This window comes from Mycteria americana, chromosome 6, assembly GCF_035582795.1.
Source record: "Mycteria americana isolate JAX WOST 10 ecotype Jacksonville Zoo and Gardens chromosome 6, USCA_MyAme_1.0, whole genome shotgun sequence".
Classification (NCBI taxonomy): Eukaryota; Metazoa; Chordata; class Aves; order Ciconiiformes; family Ciconiidae; genus Mycteria; species Mycteria americana.
The window spans coordinates 37,560,114-37,577,220 of record NC_134370.1 but is presented as its reverse complement, the minus strand read 5'-3'; the positions used below and the strand labels follow the sequence as shown (position 1 = coordinate 37,577,220).

At 41.1% G+C, this 17,107-nt stretch overlaps 1 protein-coding gene across 10 annotated transcripts in view; it reads right to left on the bottom strand.

Annotated features, from left to right (window-relative positions):
* Positions 1-17,107, bottom strand: part of TET1 (tet methylcytosine dioxygenase 1) — an 83,178-nt gene that overhangs the window by 52,289 nt on the left and 13,782 nt on the right. For all 10 annotated transcript variants that reach the window (XR_012776190.1, XR_012776191.1, XM_075505341.1 and 7 more), the window contains one exon: positions 12,427-12,477. Coding sequence is in view for 8 of the 10 variants with exons in the window: in XM_075505341.1 (XP_075361456.1) it covers positions 12,427-12,477 (51 nt within the window). In the remaining 2 variants the exon portion in view is untranslated. The remainder of the gene's footprint in view (positions 1-12,426; positions 12,478-17,107) is intronic.

Sequence of the window (17,107 nt, the reverse complement as noted above, 5' to 3'; positions counted from 1 at the left end):
TCTCTATCAGTCCAAAAGTTGTCCCAACCATGTAAAATTGTTATTAAAAATTATTTAATTAGACAATTAGGAGTTGGAGGAGATAGAAAAAAATAGATTAAAATAATTCCCCAGCATTTGTATGTTTTCAATACAACAACACATTTTTGTATTCCCTTCGTTTTTAGAGGGTGTCACTTACTACATTAAAAAAAAAATTCTAAGTCCAGTAAATTGAGAGCAATGAGAAGTGGGGGGAAGAAGGAGGGTTCATCCATGATCAGCAGAGATGAGAAGATCTGACATAGAGTCCACTGACAGCACTCAAAGTGCAAAAATGCCATCACACTTCTTTCTTAACTATGTTGTTCCTCAATAAAATACTTTCATCTGACCAAAAATGCATAGCACTGCTATGCTCAAAAATACTCAGGATATTCCCTAATCTGCTAGTAGGGCACAGGTTCAGTGCTGTGTCCCCATAAGACCCCAGTGATCCCAGCAGTAAAGTGGGATTACTTTTAAAATAAAATTATTCCTCATACATCATAATTTCCACTAACATTACTGGAAGCTGCCCACACGCAATGAGGAAGAAAAAAGAACCAGATGAATCATATCACTGGCATGATTTGGTTCATATTTTATTTTTCCACACAAAGAATAAATATTATTGTAAAATCGGAATTTTTTTTTAATCAAACTCTTTTCCTTTTGAGCACTATGTTGCTTTTTCTCTTCTGTTACTGAACTGCAATGAATCCTAAAAAATACCTTTTTCTTTCCTCTCTTACCAGACTTTCCAGTGGCCTTTTCTGTTTAGTATGTGAAGTTATTGTTTCCCAACATAAAAAGAAATGCAGACATACTAGCCGGGGCAGAGCTCATTTGATTCTTCTCCTCAGTCTAAGCCTGGCAGACCAAAAGTAATAGCTCAGCAAAAACCTTTTGCAGCTGAACAACCTAGGAGCAATCTATCTTCAAGTCCTGAATCAGAACTCAAAAAAAATGTAGTGAAAACTACAGACAAGGATACCCCAATTCCAAGCAACAGTCTTAAAATTCATGGAAGTTAAGCATATAAGTTTGATCTGATTGATTTCTAAATCTTTTACACAAGCGTAATGAAAAGCTGAAGAATAAACTGAATCAATAAAAGTAATTTCCTCTCTTCCTCGTTAAGGAGAGCACTATTCTTATCTGCAGACATAAAACACTAACAAATCATGCTCAAGCTTAGACTCTGCAGTAGTTAGTGCTATTAGGACAGGAACCATAGAGTACAGTCTGCTGTAGCCATTGCTGTATTACTTAAACCTCAACTAGACACTCTTACATACACACACACACACAAAAAAAATCACTCCATGAGCTAATGCTTCCAGCACATATGAAAAGCCAGTTACAGCAAATCACTTCACCATTCTGAAAAGGGTCAGACTTAATATTAACTCTTCTTTTAACACAAGATGCCTCTGAGGTAATGCAAAGTTCATCAATTCACAATCAAAATACAATGCTAAAGCTACCTGAAAGACATTTCCACATCTTCTGTACAACAGAGAGCAGGCTATAGGTTTATGTCTCTTGTTTCAAACCTCTATAGGTGGTAACAACATATATTGTACTAAAGGACACAACCAGAAACAATTACTCCCATAAACCAGAAATAACAGATGCTGCCCAGATCAACTACTGATAAAATGGCTCTACGAGCAAGTCGTGACAAGTTACACGATAACTAATGCCAAGTCCCCCTAACTAGCCCTCCCTATGGGATTCTGCCCAGGTCCCCACGAGAATACAGCACCCAACAGATCAAAAAATACTTGCACCTCCTAGCTTGTGCCAGTAACCAGGATGACCCGAAAGGCAGTTCTTCCAAGGTCACAACATTCATCAACATAAAAGTATGAGTGGGTGAGAAGCGCTTGCACTTTGCATCTCTTTTCCATTGCAGTGCAATGGGTAAGTTTGGATCCTGCTGCAGTGTCTGCAGCCACGTAGCCAGCCCCACATGCCCTTCCACGTTGGCACAGAGCTGGCAGCTCCTCAGAGCTCAAATACCACAACAGAAGTTCTCTTTCAGAAAAACTGTTTGGAAAAAAACCCAAACATACTTCATCAAACATTCAAACTGGGTGTTTTATTCATGGTCCAACTGTCAGATGTCACTGCTTCACCAAGAGATAAGAAAGCATCAGCCAGCTGACCAGCAGCAATTTACTCCTATGCAATTTATTCCTACTCTGCAGCATCTTGCTCCCCAGGACATGCAGAAATTCAGTGGAATCCAGGACCTGCACTGTACAGGACCAACATACAGGCATAAGGAGATAAGATGTGGACAGGACAGAGGATGGGGAGACAAAGAGCACAGGTGTGGAGAAACACTTGCTTATGCTGAGTGCTATGCAGAAATCCGTGCACTGGTTAGAATAGAGACGAATGTAAGGCAGGATACTGTGGAAAGTATAGGCCACCTTCTAAGCACAGCCAAGTTTTTTTGCATTCCAAAATAAATGCAGGTATGATAATTCATTTAAGGATAAACTTTTATTTAAGACCACACTACTATGTGTTTGTCTACCATAACGCAGACAACACCAATGTGCCGTAAGTTGCTGCCCAAGGCTGCAGCCTGAGCAGGGCTTCTGAGCAGGCTACCAGCAGAGAGAGGAGAACAGCTGAGTAGGGGTCAAGCTGCAAGCTGGGGCGTGTTCCCATGAACCTCACCAGAGGCATAAAGCAATTACCACCACACTTGCATAACAACCATGGACATGAAACATTCTCTTAGTATATTGCACTTCTACAGCGGCTCAGGTAAGGCACATTTTCTATAGGTCTTCGTGCAGAGAAACGGATTGGGGCCCTTTATTAATGTAACACAGCCTGCATATACAAGATGTTTTGTTCCTCAAGAGAACAACATTCACAGATGGCACTGAGGGACAGGACAGGTAATAATTCTGCATTTTAAAAGCTATTGCAATCAAAGCAAATAACCTCTACTCTTGGCAAAACGATGTAGACAAGTTTTAGCAGAGAGGCTTGTTTATATGGAAAATCAGGGGAACAAGAGGTTCTGCAAATCTGGAGAAAGTGACCAGACCTGGGACATGCGGCAGAGATCGCTCAGGATGCCCGGGTTTCCTGGAGGGATCCCCCTCACTCCCAACTCCCCTGCCCCTGAGTATCAAATCCACCCAAAGCCAGCCACTTGAGTATCACAGCAGGTACCATTTCACACTGGATCTTACAACAGCTGGGAAGTCTGCTCTAGTTAGATGGTGTATTTTTTTTTTCATATCCATAGCCACAACAGCAAAGAACATTCTCCAAGCTACAGCTTAGCTCTCTCCTTCTCAATTTCATCTGCATTTTATCTGCATTTATAACCTCTTTGCTATGTTCTTCAAACACCAGGCAGCTTTCCCACCAGAAAAGTTCCTTATCTTGTCTTTCCACGAGGAATTCATACATTATGGCCTTAAAGTCTTTACATCTTTGTTCTCTTCATTTTCTCTCCTACACCATTACCACAGTCCTCCTGCCCACCTTGTGTAACAACTTCAGTGAGACCACTCACGAAGAAGATCTACAGTAGCAGACCCTAAAGGATGCGCTTACTAACAAAATCAAAAACTACAGGATACTAATTCTGGCTCTAAAGGCATCAAATGGTGACCCGCAGAGAAGTGTATTTATTGGATTACTACTTGGAAATAGGCTCTCAGCCTCAAACTAAAGTTATTGTTTCCGTCAACCCTGAGCTCTAAGTTGTGCAAGCTACAAACAGGAGCAAGAAAAAATACAGAGTGAAGGACACCCCATTCTCCTACACAGGCACCCAAGAAGTGGATGTGTTAAGAAAGAAAAAAAACCCCAAGCATTACAGTACTTTTTCTGCCACAGAAGCAAACATAAACAAGCATCTTGCTTGGTGGTTTTTCTTTTGTTTGGTTTTTGGGTTTGGTTTGGTTTGTTTTTTACTGGTGTTTTGAATTAATCATTTGTCTTCAACATTGAAACTGACCAAAGAGACACTGGCAGCTCTGGAAAATATAGCACTCAATTAAGCCACAAAACACAAATGATACAATTATCAGCAGTATGTATTCCCCAATACAACCTCCCCCTAATGTGCTTTAACTCAAATGCAGAGATGAAAGAAATTCAGTCTTTGAATTTATCCATCCTAGCTAATGTCTCTTGTGGTCTACTAATTTATGACACCATCACCATAGCATTAAGAAAGTACTGCGGGGCCCTTAACTGTAAATGGAGAATCATCACAGTGTTCGTAACAGGGTCTTCAAGGAACAGATCACAGCTATATATAACGTTTTTAGCAATGACCTGAAAGAACAGTGAAATTCATACTGATAGAAAAAGAGCAAATAATGAAAAGCTCAGACATGAGGCTTCCTAAATTAACTGGCAAGCCAGTTGCAAGCACACATTTCAACACCTAAAGGTAAAGTCGTGTATCTAGCAACACAGACATGGGACTGTATCTACAAAATGCAGGTTTCTACCTTAAAAAGCAATGATTTTAAGGAGGACATTAACGTGGTCAATAATCAACTGCACAGTAACTACAGAAACTCCTATTGCAACTTTATGGCCTAAAGGGTTAGTGAGATTCTTGGGTACATAAATAACAATAAAATTAGGAAAAGATGAGTTACTTTCTATCCTGTACTTGGCACTTTTGCACCTGCTAGTGGAATAAAGTATCCAGTTCTGGCATACCCAATTCAAGCAAGACATTGATATGCTGGAGGGGACTTGGAGGACCACAAGAGTGACAAAGGATTGAAACATCTTGAAGTGAAAGCCTCAAGTTCACTCTCTACTCACTCTCTGCAATTTACCAAAGAAAATTGAAAAGCCACAAACTGCGGCTAAGTCTATGTGGAAAAGAGAGCTGATAACAGAAGGCTCCTTGTTCTAGCAGACAAAAGTATAACAAGATTCAATGACTTAAGTTAAGGCAGAGAAGTCTGGACTGGAACTATGGTGCACATTTTAGCAGCGGGACAGAGAACGAGTGAAGAATCTTTTAAGCATCTTGTTAGGTGTTTTGATGCACTTTTCATGCATGGGAATTTTCAACTTCAAGCTCTTTGAGGTATTTTTAAAACATGATGCTTAATCCAAATAAATGGATACAGTCTTACAACCTCTCAGGACAAGAACACAATGATCTTGCCTGGCATTACCATATGTGAACCAAACTGATACAAGTTAATTTTCCTTCAGTTTCAGTTCAGTCAAGATCTGAACTGCTAAAGTAACATAATTTTTCAGTTCCTATAATCTAACCAGGAAGATATTCAGCTCCTTAATTTAGGACCCAGTTTAAGTGCCTAACCATCTGTTGTACAACCAATTACATTATTTACAAGTTGCTACATGCCAGTAGCTGCTCTCAGACCAGATCTGCTAAGGACACAAAACACCACAAGTTAACAATGCTAATCAGCCCTCACACATATATCCCGCTCTCCCTTCATTCTGAAATACCAGCACAGGTCCCAAATACACATTGCAACAAGTCACATACATGTCTTCTCCAAATTTAAGCATCTATATTATGGGTATATTCTAGCCTGGTTTTAAAGCTGACTGAGGGGCCACAAGACTAAAAGGAATAACTAATACTCTTCAGCAATAGAAAAGTTGGTGACAGGTATGTCAGAGAAACAGCTAAAGGGAATTTGGAAAAAAGAAAGAAAAATAGTCATGTTAATCACTTAGGCTACCAAGCCACAAGGCTGCAGCACTATTCAGGATTTTGCATCTATGTTTTGCTTATTCTCACGAGGAAAAAAGCCTAAAAAATGGCAAATGATGTTTCTCTTCTGTCTCTATCAGAGGTAGCACAACTATGGTTTTAAATAAAGCTCAAAATGGAATTTACACTGTGTGCAACTTCCACTTTCTCTTTACAGGAGTACCAACTTTCACTCACATACCGGAATAACAGCAATGTCATTCTGGAGCACCATTGCAACAACAGTGGTGTTCGCACTGCAGAATTCAGACAGTGATCATCCGTCACAAAAGTAAATGCTTTACATTTTTAATTACACAGAATTTTTTCCTCTCATTCACAAGTTCAGCAAAACCTTTATTTTAGGAAAATTAATTGTAGAGCCAAATTTTACTACAGAGCATCAATTAAATTATAATACAATACAGATAACACCAACAGAACACTGATTGAGAAAGGAATTCAGTCAAGTGTCAAGACACAAATCACTCAATTTTAAGTCAGCCTTGAAAAATCCTAATATTCCAAAAGGCTTAATATTAAAGCTGTTAGGACCATAAGGAGAGCCAAATGTATTTTATATACTAATTTTACCTAAGTTAATGAAAAGTGATTATTGTTAGTTCCTTATATGTAATTCCTGTTTTCTTTTTTCTTGATATTTGTTAAGTTTAATGTATTTGACATTTAAAAAGAAAATACCTTTATAAGAATGCATGGATTCTTCTTACCTCCCAAATGAAATCCTATAACTATGAATTTATTTTAGTAGGAATAAAATCTTTCAGCCTCTATGTAGGCAAGGCTCCTACTAATGTCAATGGGAAAGTTTGCTGCAGTAGTATCTGCTAAATTAACTTTCTCATACTCAGTAACACTAAATATAAAAATCTTAGTATAACATTGCAAAAAGAGAAAACCACAGAAGTGAAAATCTGGTGCCACTCTAGTAAGTTTAGGGCTTCGCACTGGTCTTCTCCCACATCAGTTACTAAAAGCAATAAACAAACTTGCTTAGCAATATGTTATCTGATTCTAAACAAGTAGTGCCCATTTTCAAAGCATTTTCTAGATATTACTATCTATAAACGTACAGACAAAAAGCAAACCCTGACAACAGATTTCTGGAATTTGCAAAGCCATCTCAATTATTTAAATGCTTACATTACATACAGCAAGTACAAGTATTCAATAAAGCTCGTAACTCAGTAGTAAATACAAATAATATAAAAAACCACATACCTGGATAGGAAACTAGTGTTTATTTCATAATGCTGTAATTTCATTAAGAACACCTAAACAATGTATCAATATACCTATGCATCTGACCTTCATCTACACATGTACATTTTCCTTCCTTCCCACAAACTATGTTACTTTTACTGACTATGTTAGACAGTTTTGAACACAAACGCATTTTCTACCTTTTTAGAGAAGCTCTACCTCTAAATCCACTGAAGTGGAAGACCCAGCACTGCACTAAAACACACAGTGAGAGTCAAGTTCTACAAATAAATAGTGGTTCAAAATGCGCAAAAACCCTCCAAAACCACTGTAATCACTAGGTTCAGCCTGGCCTTACTCAACACTTCCCAGCCTCATTGTGCCTCTGCCTCCACCATTCCCTGAGAAGAGGAGGAGTGGTGCTATCCTCACAACTGCTCTACTACAGCAACAGATGAGTTAAAACAGAAACCCCTACTCCTCCCTGTCCTCCTCTCAAAGGACAGTGTCCCTTTCTTCCTTCGACATTTTGGGGAGTTGGGTTATGGGGGCAAAGGGCAGCATGATAGTGCTGCTGGGCAAGCGCTGCAGGGGTCCTGAGAAGGAGGTGGATGGGAGAGGGAGCAGCACTGACAGTAAGGGAGCTCTGCAGAAACACGGGAGCAAGGGAAGGAGAGCGTCTCTGCATCCTATCCAGCTCACTCTGCACCACAGGAAAAAGTCCACAAGGGACAAGCTTCAACTCCCCCAGAAACTGGCTGGAAAAATTAACTATTAGAAAATTACTAGGGTCAGATTAATAATTTACAGACCATTTACAAAGGCCTTCTCTGTTAGGACTCCATTCAAATAATGTCTACATACATGAGTAGTCTTAGCAGTACTGTACAAACAAAATATGGAAGTGCTTCATATGTTCACGTGAGCACGTTCATGTGGAAGTGCTGGAAAGGCTGCATGTGGAAGTGTGCTATTAAATTACAACCATAATCTTGCCTGCACACATCAAGTGAGGTGCATGACCCTACTGAGCAAAAAAAAATTTAATCCCATTTAGACAAACACACATCCAGCTTGAAAAAGGCCAAAATTAGAAGAACATTTCTTTTGAAAAATGATACCTAGATCTTTTTTTAAACTAAGTTAACAGCTAAGTTACTCATTTATCTTATTTTTAAAAATAAAAGGTAACTAATTTGTGTAGGCCACTCACATACCAAAAGTAAGCTCTCCCCATCAAAAAATGGGAGAAAAAAGGCACATAAGAAATAGGCAGACACTTTCAACCAGTACTCAAAGCAATTTTAATTGGTATTTACTGAAGGAATAGGTTCCAAGGTGATAATATCCCTTTAAAAAACACACAGAATAAGATAAGCATTTTCTGGACAACATCCTTTCCAACTTGTATTACACCATTCTGTCTTCTTCCTCTGTAAAATTCCACTGCAGTGCAATTCCATCCATTGACTTGCTCATATCTTATTTTAAAGGGGGGGGGGGGGGGGGGGGGGGGGAAGTAATAAAATCTAATTTCTTCCAGCTAAATATTCTGGCAGATATTTTGCAGTAAAAACATACACCATAATTTAGAATAAATGTTCAAAATCAGTTCAATCCATGCTCACTCAAAGCATTATCATGAACATTAGCCCTTAACTCTTGTTAACACATATATGAGCTTGACAAAAAAAGTGTATTTTTAATTTCTTTAAGCAACAAAACTAAAACCGCATTGTAGGGAAAAAGTAGGTCTGCCAAACCAATTTTATATTTTAAAGTTGTTTTTGATAAGAAAGACCATGCTTTCTACAGGCAGAGGAGAAAAATGAAGAGAGTGCTCAAGTACGTATTTGTAGCTTTGATGGAAATGAAACTTTTACTGGTTCCTAATATGATGTTTATAAACAAACCAAAACTTCTAGATACTGAGTCATCTCTGGCTTTTGGCTTGGCTTAAACTGAACAGATTTTACAGAGTTTAGCAGGCATCATTTGCACTTTTCTGGTGCATACGATTACCATTATAGTGTTTATGCATAAACACACAAACAGAATCAGTCAGAGAACAAAGAATGTGCATGCAGTTATAATACTCACTTAGCAGTGCATATATTATTCTGGATCTCTCCCACAGTCTCCCCCCCCCCCCCCTTTTTTTTTTTTTTTTAAATCTCCATCAACGCAGCAAACATCTGCAGCCATCCAAATGGTAGCCTTGGCTCCACAGAAACTAGTAGAAAGACCACGGACTGTACTTCTTCATCAGCTGTATCTTGATCTGTGGGAGGCTTCCTTACTGGTGCCACTGCTGTCTACACTTGATAACTGTAGAGTTCCCTGACAATATGATGCCATGTTCAACTGTCCCATTCTTCCGAGCTCTGTGTTAATAAACTTGCACATGACTGCAAACATTTCCCCACCGTTAAGGAGAGGTGCATTGCACTGCCCAAACTGAGTGAGAACACTGCTAAGTGGCTAAAAGGAAAAGGATAGTAAGTGAAGCAGGGCATATAATATGCCTTTTGAAATGCAGGTGAATGATTTTTTTTAAGTATTAATCTCTTCTATATAGACTTTCCATTATCACGAATAAAATTAAAGAACTGTCTGCTTAACTGGGGAAAACACAGAATATAAAGGGTAAGAAAAACCACGAGTATATTCCTTCCTTAGTATCCATTACTATGAACTCACAAAGACTCTTTCTTCAATGAGCATTTGCTTGCTAGAAGTGATGAATATTTCAGATGTTCTTTCAAAATAAACATGGAGAACCTAATACAGTATTTATGGCACAGAAGAATCTCCTAAATGACTCCTCCTACAATAACCAGAAAGGAGCACTAAAACACAAGTGTGGAAAATGACAAGTAGTAAACAAAAGGTACAATATAATAGTATGTATCACTTTTAATGTTTATATCTGTCCAACCTGTTTTCAACAGAAATGCATTGCTTATTTTCACCCTGTACAGAAGAATTCGTAAATATGTTGGTCCTAAGAAGCACAATTAGAAAGAGCACTAGCCCTCCAAGAAAATAAATGTGCATCTATAAAACTTAGAAGGATTAGCGAAATAATAACTCCATGTATTATTGGAAAAGAGTACTACAATACTACAAATCCTCCTTTAAGAAAGTTTACAATACTATTTGAAGCAAAATACAAAGGGAAAAAAAAAGGAAATATTCTGTTAAAGTTTTGAAAGTGTCACTGGTCAGATGCCCTCAATCACTACCAATCATTAAATTAAAGGTTGAAGTTATAATTCAATAGATACGACAATACCACCTTAGATGGCAGTCCCACCAATAACAGAAGCCAGGTTAGAGAGAGTCATATACCAGAATATCATATTTCTGAAAATGCCCTTGTAAAGAAGTCTGCAACTTATGTAGCTTTTTCTAAGTTTACTGCAGCTGACAGAGATATGAAACCTAACTTAAGATGACCAACCTCCCTCCTCCCCTCCAAAAAACAAAGGAAAACCCCACCAACCCCAACCTAGATGTTTGATGAGATGCCTTCAGGGGTACCATGCCTTACTTACTGCATGCAAGTGAACAAACTCTTACGAAATACACTTCAGCACCACAAAACGAATACTAGAAAACAAAAAGAACAGTACCTAAAACCAAAGAGGAAACACTGCAGAATCAATTCAGCAAATGAAAAGTCAAAGCAGAAATAAACACAAGTCCAATGACTAACGCATTATACTACACACACACAAAAACAGACAAGCCTTTCCATTTAAGAGCCAAGGAAAAAAACAACTCTTCAGAAGGCTTTTTGGAAAGGAGAGGAATGACAGCATCATATTACATAGCAACCTGCCCTGCCATCAAATCAGAAACAGTGGTACAACGAACTCAAAGAGAAAAATCTGAAGACCCACTATGAAACCCTACTGTAGACAGACACCTCATACAACATATCTACCTATCACCAAAAAAAGAAAGATTTTTCAGACTTTGACAGAACAGGTATCATACCAATCACACGTTACAAAGCTGAATGACTCATTTACAAACAGTCCTTATTTTGCACACTACTATCAACTTAACCGCACAAAACATAGAATGAACAAATGCTAAAGTTTTAACTACACCTATGTGCTACGTTACAAGAGCAGCAGTAATTAAAATGAATAATTAAAAGCATATCCATGACTTAATGAAAAATGCTAATTTTTGAATGAATTAATTTATTTAATGAAAGAAAAAAGCACTTGCTAGTGTTGTACAATCACAATTACTGTTAGCATACACGGAGGTGGTTTGCACAACTACTCCCACATGAAAAGACAGACACCCTTGAGGCTGGACATACTTGCAAGTCAAATAAGGTTATTTGCTCCTTGCTTAATCTTAACTTTTAACTTTGCTTTGTCTCACAAAATTATAACTCCTTTAAGCAAGTTTCTGTAACGTGTAACAGTGAAGACAAAACTGATAAGAAATTGGGATGTTTTCAAATAAAATTACACTACAGACATTCAGCAATTATCAAATCCACTATATCCAATAACTTCTGAAATTTTAATGTACTGAAACAATACTAAACTATCTTATATTACATTTAGCTGGTATAAGAGAATAGTTCTACAAAGTAAGTTTAACAACATATCTTTTTTCTCATTTTCCTTAGCTTCATCTTACATGTACCATCCATCTTACATCCATCCTCCAACATGTTAGTTTGAAACAACAGAATTAATGACTTATTTCTATTCAAAACATTCTAAAGACTAACTGAAAAACACAATATCAATGTGCTACCCATTACTTTAAAAAAAAAAAAAATTAGCCATGAGTGTAGTAAGTCTGTATTTTGTTATAAAAACTAAAGCATTTCCATTTGAAACACCAATCTTTTGTTATCATGAAATATAGCCATCTTAAAAATCTTGAAGAAACGTGTTACCACGTGAAACTGAAGGCTGTTGTAAGTTTACAGAATTTTCAGTTTCACTTGAGGTGTTCTGAAGTTTAAAGAAAAAAGGAAATCAAGACTACAATAATGTATGCATAAAATTTCCACTTTTGTTAATGTGGTTTGCATTGTAACATTGACTTCTCGCATTAAATTTCAGATGCCATAAAATCTGTACGCTAAAAACCCCACCAACATTCAACTGTTACCTTTGGAAGTATGAAACTAGGAATAGAGGAAATTAAAGTGAATCTTCAATGCAATGGAAAGCAAACTTTTTGGTCTGCAGACTTGTGCAGAAAGATTCAAATATGTATACAACATGCTAGAGAGAAAGAGGGAAGAAAGAACATGTTCTGTGCTTTTAAAATTAGCTAATCTCCTGAATAGCTGGAAAGCGCCGCTTCCCAGAAATTAACCCTTTGGCTTCCTGATCTGTATGACAAGAAAATGCTGCTTAAAATGGGAGGGGATAAACATTAAAGCGATCATCAGTTACCTTTAAAACTCTTTGCTTCCTCCTCTGAGGCCTTTTGTTTTCAGTTAGAACCTAAAAAAACATCAAATTGCAGAATAAGTTGTGGTCACAAAGGCAGACACCTCCGATTTTATGATCAAACTGCAATATTTCTTAAATACCCAGAATGCTTTACATGCGGCACTTTAGAGGGCTGACGGAGGCTCTACGCGGCCCCTCCACCGCCACCCCGACACACGGCGACGCCGGAGACGGCCGAGGGGAGAGGCCCCGCCGCCCCCCTGGAGCCGGCCTCGCTGGTGCCCCGCATTCCTCACAGCGGCGCCCACGAGGCGGCCATCTTGCTTCCTGCCGCAGCGGCGCCCTCCTCCAGGCGGCGTCGCGGGCGCGAGCCTCGTGCGGCTCCGCGGCGCGCGCCGCGCCCCGCCCCCGCCGCGCGCGCGCCCGCGCGGCGGGCACGCCGCCGGCGCGAGGAGCCGCGGGCCGGCCCCAGCCAATGAGGCGGCGGCGGCCCGCAGCGCCCCCCCCCGGCCCCCTCCCGCGCTCGCGCCGGCCCTGCCCAAACAAAGGGTCTCCTGTGCGGGCGCCGCAGCGGCCGCCCGCAAGAGGCGGCACGGACCGCCCGCGCGAGCGGATGCGGAGCCGGCCCCGCGCGCAGGCGCGCGCACACAGGCGCGCGCACGGCCCGGGCGGCGGGCCACCCACCCGGGCAGCGGTCCCGGGGTCTTTCGGCTCTGCGAGGGCTGCTGCATGCGGGGTCAGGCGAGGACACAGCCCCTGTGCACCCGCACGCATGCCTCCATGCACACGCAGAGATGCACGCGTGCGCGCGCCTGTACGCACGCATGTGCACACGCAGGCGGGCACGGGGCAGCGAAGCCTTGGACAGGGCCAGGCACCCGCCGTGCAAGCAACAGGGTCCCCCCAGGCCCCGCAGGGGCACAGGTGGGGATGCATCGTGGGACAGGGGCAGCGGCAGCGGTCATGGAGCGCGCCTGGGGCCGAGCGCCCAGGGGGCTCCGCTGGGAATGCTCTCCCTCACACCCCGGCTCGTCCTGGAAAGAGTGGAAATCGCCGTTCAACTGGAGGAAGCTGCACCTTTCTTGTGGTGCGCAGCCGAGGGCCTGCCTTCACCAGCTGCCCCGAGCCAAGGGAACCGCTGCGTGGCACCAGCCCCCTCCAACAACTCTGCCTGGGACCGGGAGCCCTGCACCCCCCGGACCCGAAAGCCAGCAGGTCGCACGGACCCTGCCCGCACACCATAGCCTGCTGCATGCAACCCACACGGCACTGCTGCAAGATAAGGCTCCATCTTCATCTATTCCTACAGCACCTAACAAAGTCCCTGCTGCAAACAGATTGCAACGTGAACAGGCCACGATATAAACATGAAATACAATTATTTTCCCACATCTCTACCTGCTTAAAACGTTCATCCAGATGGAAGAAGGATGGAGGGGTCACACCTCTACCACAAGTTTTCACGTGAAGCCCACACAGACACTTGCTACCCGGGGACAACAAACAAGTGACAACATATCTAACACACCACTAGTCACGGAAGCACTTACTGGAACAATTTGCAGTTGACATCTACACCAGAAAGCTGGCCATGGATTTATGCACTACACATGAAAAAACTATAAAAACATCTTTCAGTAGCTACAGACTGCAATTTAAAACTGTTTTCTTTATCTACTGCTAAATTACAAGTGTAATTCCTGTCCAGTTACTAGTGCAAATCAGTTATGTAGTGCAAATGCTCAGGCATGGACACACAACTCATTCTGCAGCATATCAGTCAAGCAAGAGAAAGCCGTTGTGCATTTTTGTCATCTGATGCTACCTTTTATTTAAGCTCCTCATCTGTTGCACCAGACTACTGTATTAAATAGGATTTAGGATCAGGCAAAATAAAAGTATGGATTTGTAATGTTTTCTTAAAACACCACAAGCCTGCAAGGGTCTTTAAGCGTAATAAAAACAAGAGAGGTACGTACACTTGGTGATCTGATTCTTTGCAGTTTTGGCTACTTAAGATGCTTTACAGTCCAGAAAAAAAAAATTAAAAAAAAAATATTTTGTTTGCTTAGAAACCTAAGACCCCAGTATTCTGATTTAGTCCCCAGTTTGTTGCGTGCACTGGACAGCACTTAGGCAGTAGTTTCAGGTTTCCTTGTTAGTTAGGCAGTTTCCCCTCCTGTTGGGATAGGTCCTCATACACAAGGAAGGAAAGAAATATCTTCAAATAAAAATTTCACTGTAAAAGCTGTAAGAACTGGCATAGAAAATAAGGAGCAATGAAGATGCAACTTCTCAAACACATCCTCTGAAAATAACTAGACTCCAAACTAACCCATTTCCCCGTAATTTAGGCTGCATTACAGTCCACACCCAGGATCAGAGAGAATGGCAAAGAAGTGTGAGTTGTAATTATTTTACACACCCATAGAGCATGCATGTGTAAAATAAGAGTAAACTGCGCTACTCCAGCTCCCTGCCCTGCATCCACAGAGTAGGCTGTACACAGCTTTGCTCATCTTCGCCACACGTTACCAAACTCCTCTAGCCCATGTGCTATCCCCTTACAAAACTCTCAAATATCGTATTCAAGAGGAGTGTTTTTATGCGCACTCATTTTAAAATGTAACTGGCTTAAATATTTCTGGAGTCTATTGTAAAATAAATACCACAAAGTCTAAATTTCTTGATTATAACTAGGTCTGGCTAGAAAACAAGAATGCCGTTTTGCTTTTATTTTTTTTAGATTTCGACATTTGGTTGTGTTCCAAAAGCAGAGCAAACCTTTCAAAAATTGAAGAGGAGACAGATGGGATGTGGGAGACCAAAGTTCAAGCCCCTGGTCTGCATCAGGCAAAATGCCCTAACCACCGAGCTGCTCTAATAATTCTCTCCCCCTTTTTAAGTTTTAAGCAGAAATTTCACTTGGAACCTTGAGAAACTTTCCCCAAAAAATAGTTGCATCGAGACAGATAGTAGCTGTGAAAGCTTTCTGTTAAATCAGCATTTTCCATTCAAGGAATGGCTTACTGGAAAGTTCCCAACCAACTCTAATTGCAGCATCCTTTTTAAATATGTCTGGGTTTTCGGCAGCATGTTAAAAACCCACAAGCAAGCAGGCCCTTATTGTTATTTAATATTTCATGTTACTCAGATTACAGCTATTAAATAAGACGTCTCAAGACACCTTGGTCAACCCAGTGAACTTACACTCAGTGACCTGATTTTTTTCAGTTTGTTGACTCCAGGTCCTACTGCACCATTAGTGGTCCCTTACCTAACACAAACTAAAGCTCTCCCTGCCAGATGCTTTTAGCCCAAGAGGGCTCCCTGACCAGGTAGGACCCTAGAATGTAGGCGCCTTGGCAAGCCTTGCAGAAAGCAGCCTTTGGAGATGAGGGCTCCCCGCAGCTGCTGGTTTCGCAGCAGCTCTACAGCAGCCCCGTATGTTTATGGCCTTTTGGGCAAGAGGAACTCTGGTGGCATGTTATGAAACCCTGCAAGTTCACCTCGGTAACTGGAGCTGCTCAGCTTGGCTCCCTCTTGGGCCAAGGCTGGGGCAATGGCTACGCCCAGGAGAGCGCTGGCCAGCTGGGAGCCAGATGAGATCTGAGTCTGCCCGACCAGCCAGAGCCCAGCACACCACCAAGTACAGCTACCATGCACCACAGTCAGCTCGATGGATGACTGCAAGTGCCCAGAAGGCAGCGTTTGCATCCTGAGTGTGTACTGCTACATCTGCAGCACCCTCCTGTGCAAAATGGGAATCCTTTTTCCAAGGCGAAAATAAAATAAATGATGGACCACCTTCCCTATCTACATGCTGGTTTTGAAGTCTATGAAATCCTTGCCCCACACTGCCCTGCATCCAGACAGCCTCAACACGTGTGACAATGCAATGGCAGCAAAGCAGACCGCTTCTTGAAATGAAATATGCTTTTTGGTAGAAAACAGCTGTGACATAACCTTCAGTAACTGCTATACTATTTCGGAAAACAGCAGTCTTGGAAAGACAAGACAAAAATGTGGAAGCATCACACTCTCATGTACGTAAACTTGTCAAACCCTCTTTTCACTGTGAAGCGTTCCCACATCATTCATTCTGAGAGGGACAGTAACCCAATATAAAGCCTTTTTCCTCTCCTTTTCAAGGCTTGCTTACATTTTTTATTTACTGGGCTGCTCTTTCAAAAAATTTAGTAAGCAAAAAAATTTTTCCCCTATATATTTTAGAATTTTTTCTTTACCAGCTCCTAACCAAGCAGCCATAGCGTGAATCCCTCAGGAAGAGGGGCATTACATGTAACAATATTGCTACGCACAGAGGCTGTGAACTAGAGCCCGCAATGCTTTATCCAGACTTTCATGATGTCACGTCCCTGCAAAACCCATTACATTCAGCAAGGTGAAGTATTACTGAAGGTTTATGTGGATGTTATTTTTAAGTGATATTTTTCAAGTCCAATATAGTTTTCAAATCTTTATCTGGATTATGTGTGAATTAATGAAAATAACAGTAACGTAACTAATACCAGCTCCAAACATGCAACCGATACTCTCTGAGGGTTGAATGCTTGTGCACACATGGGCATGTCTGTTGGAATACGCACTTCAGTCTACATTCACGGCTTCTACCAGCCGGGCCTTACTCCCTATAACTGTAAATCCACAAAAGTTCTTA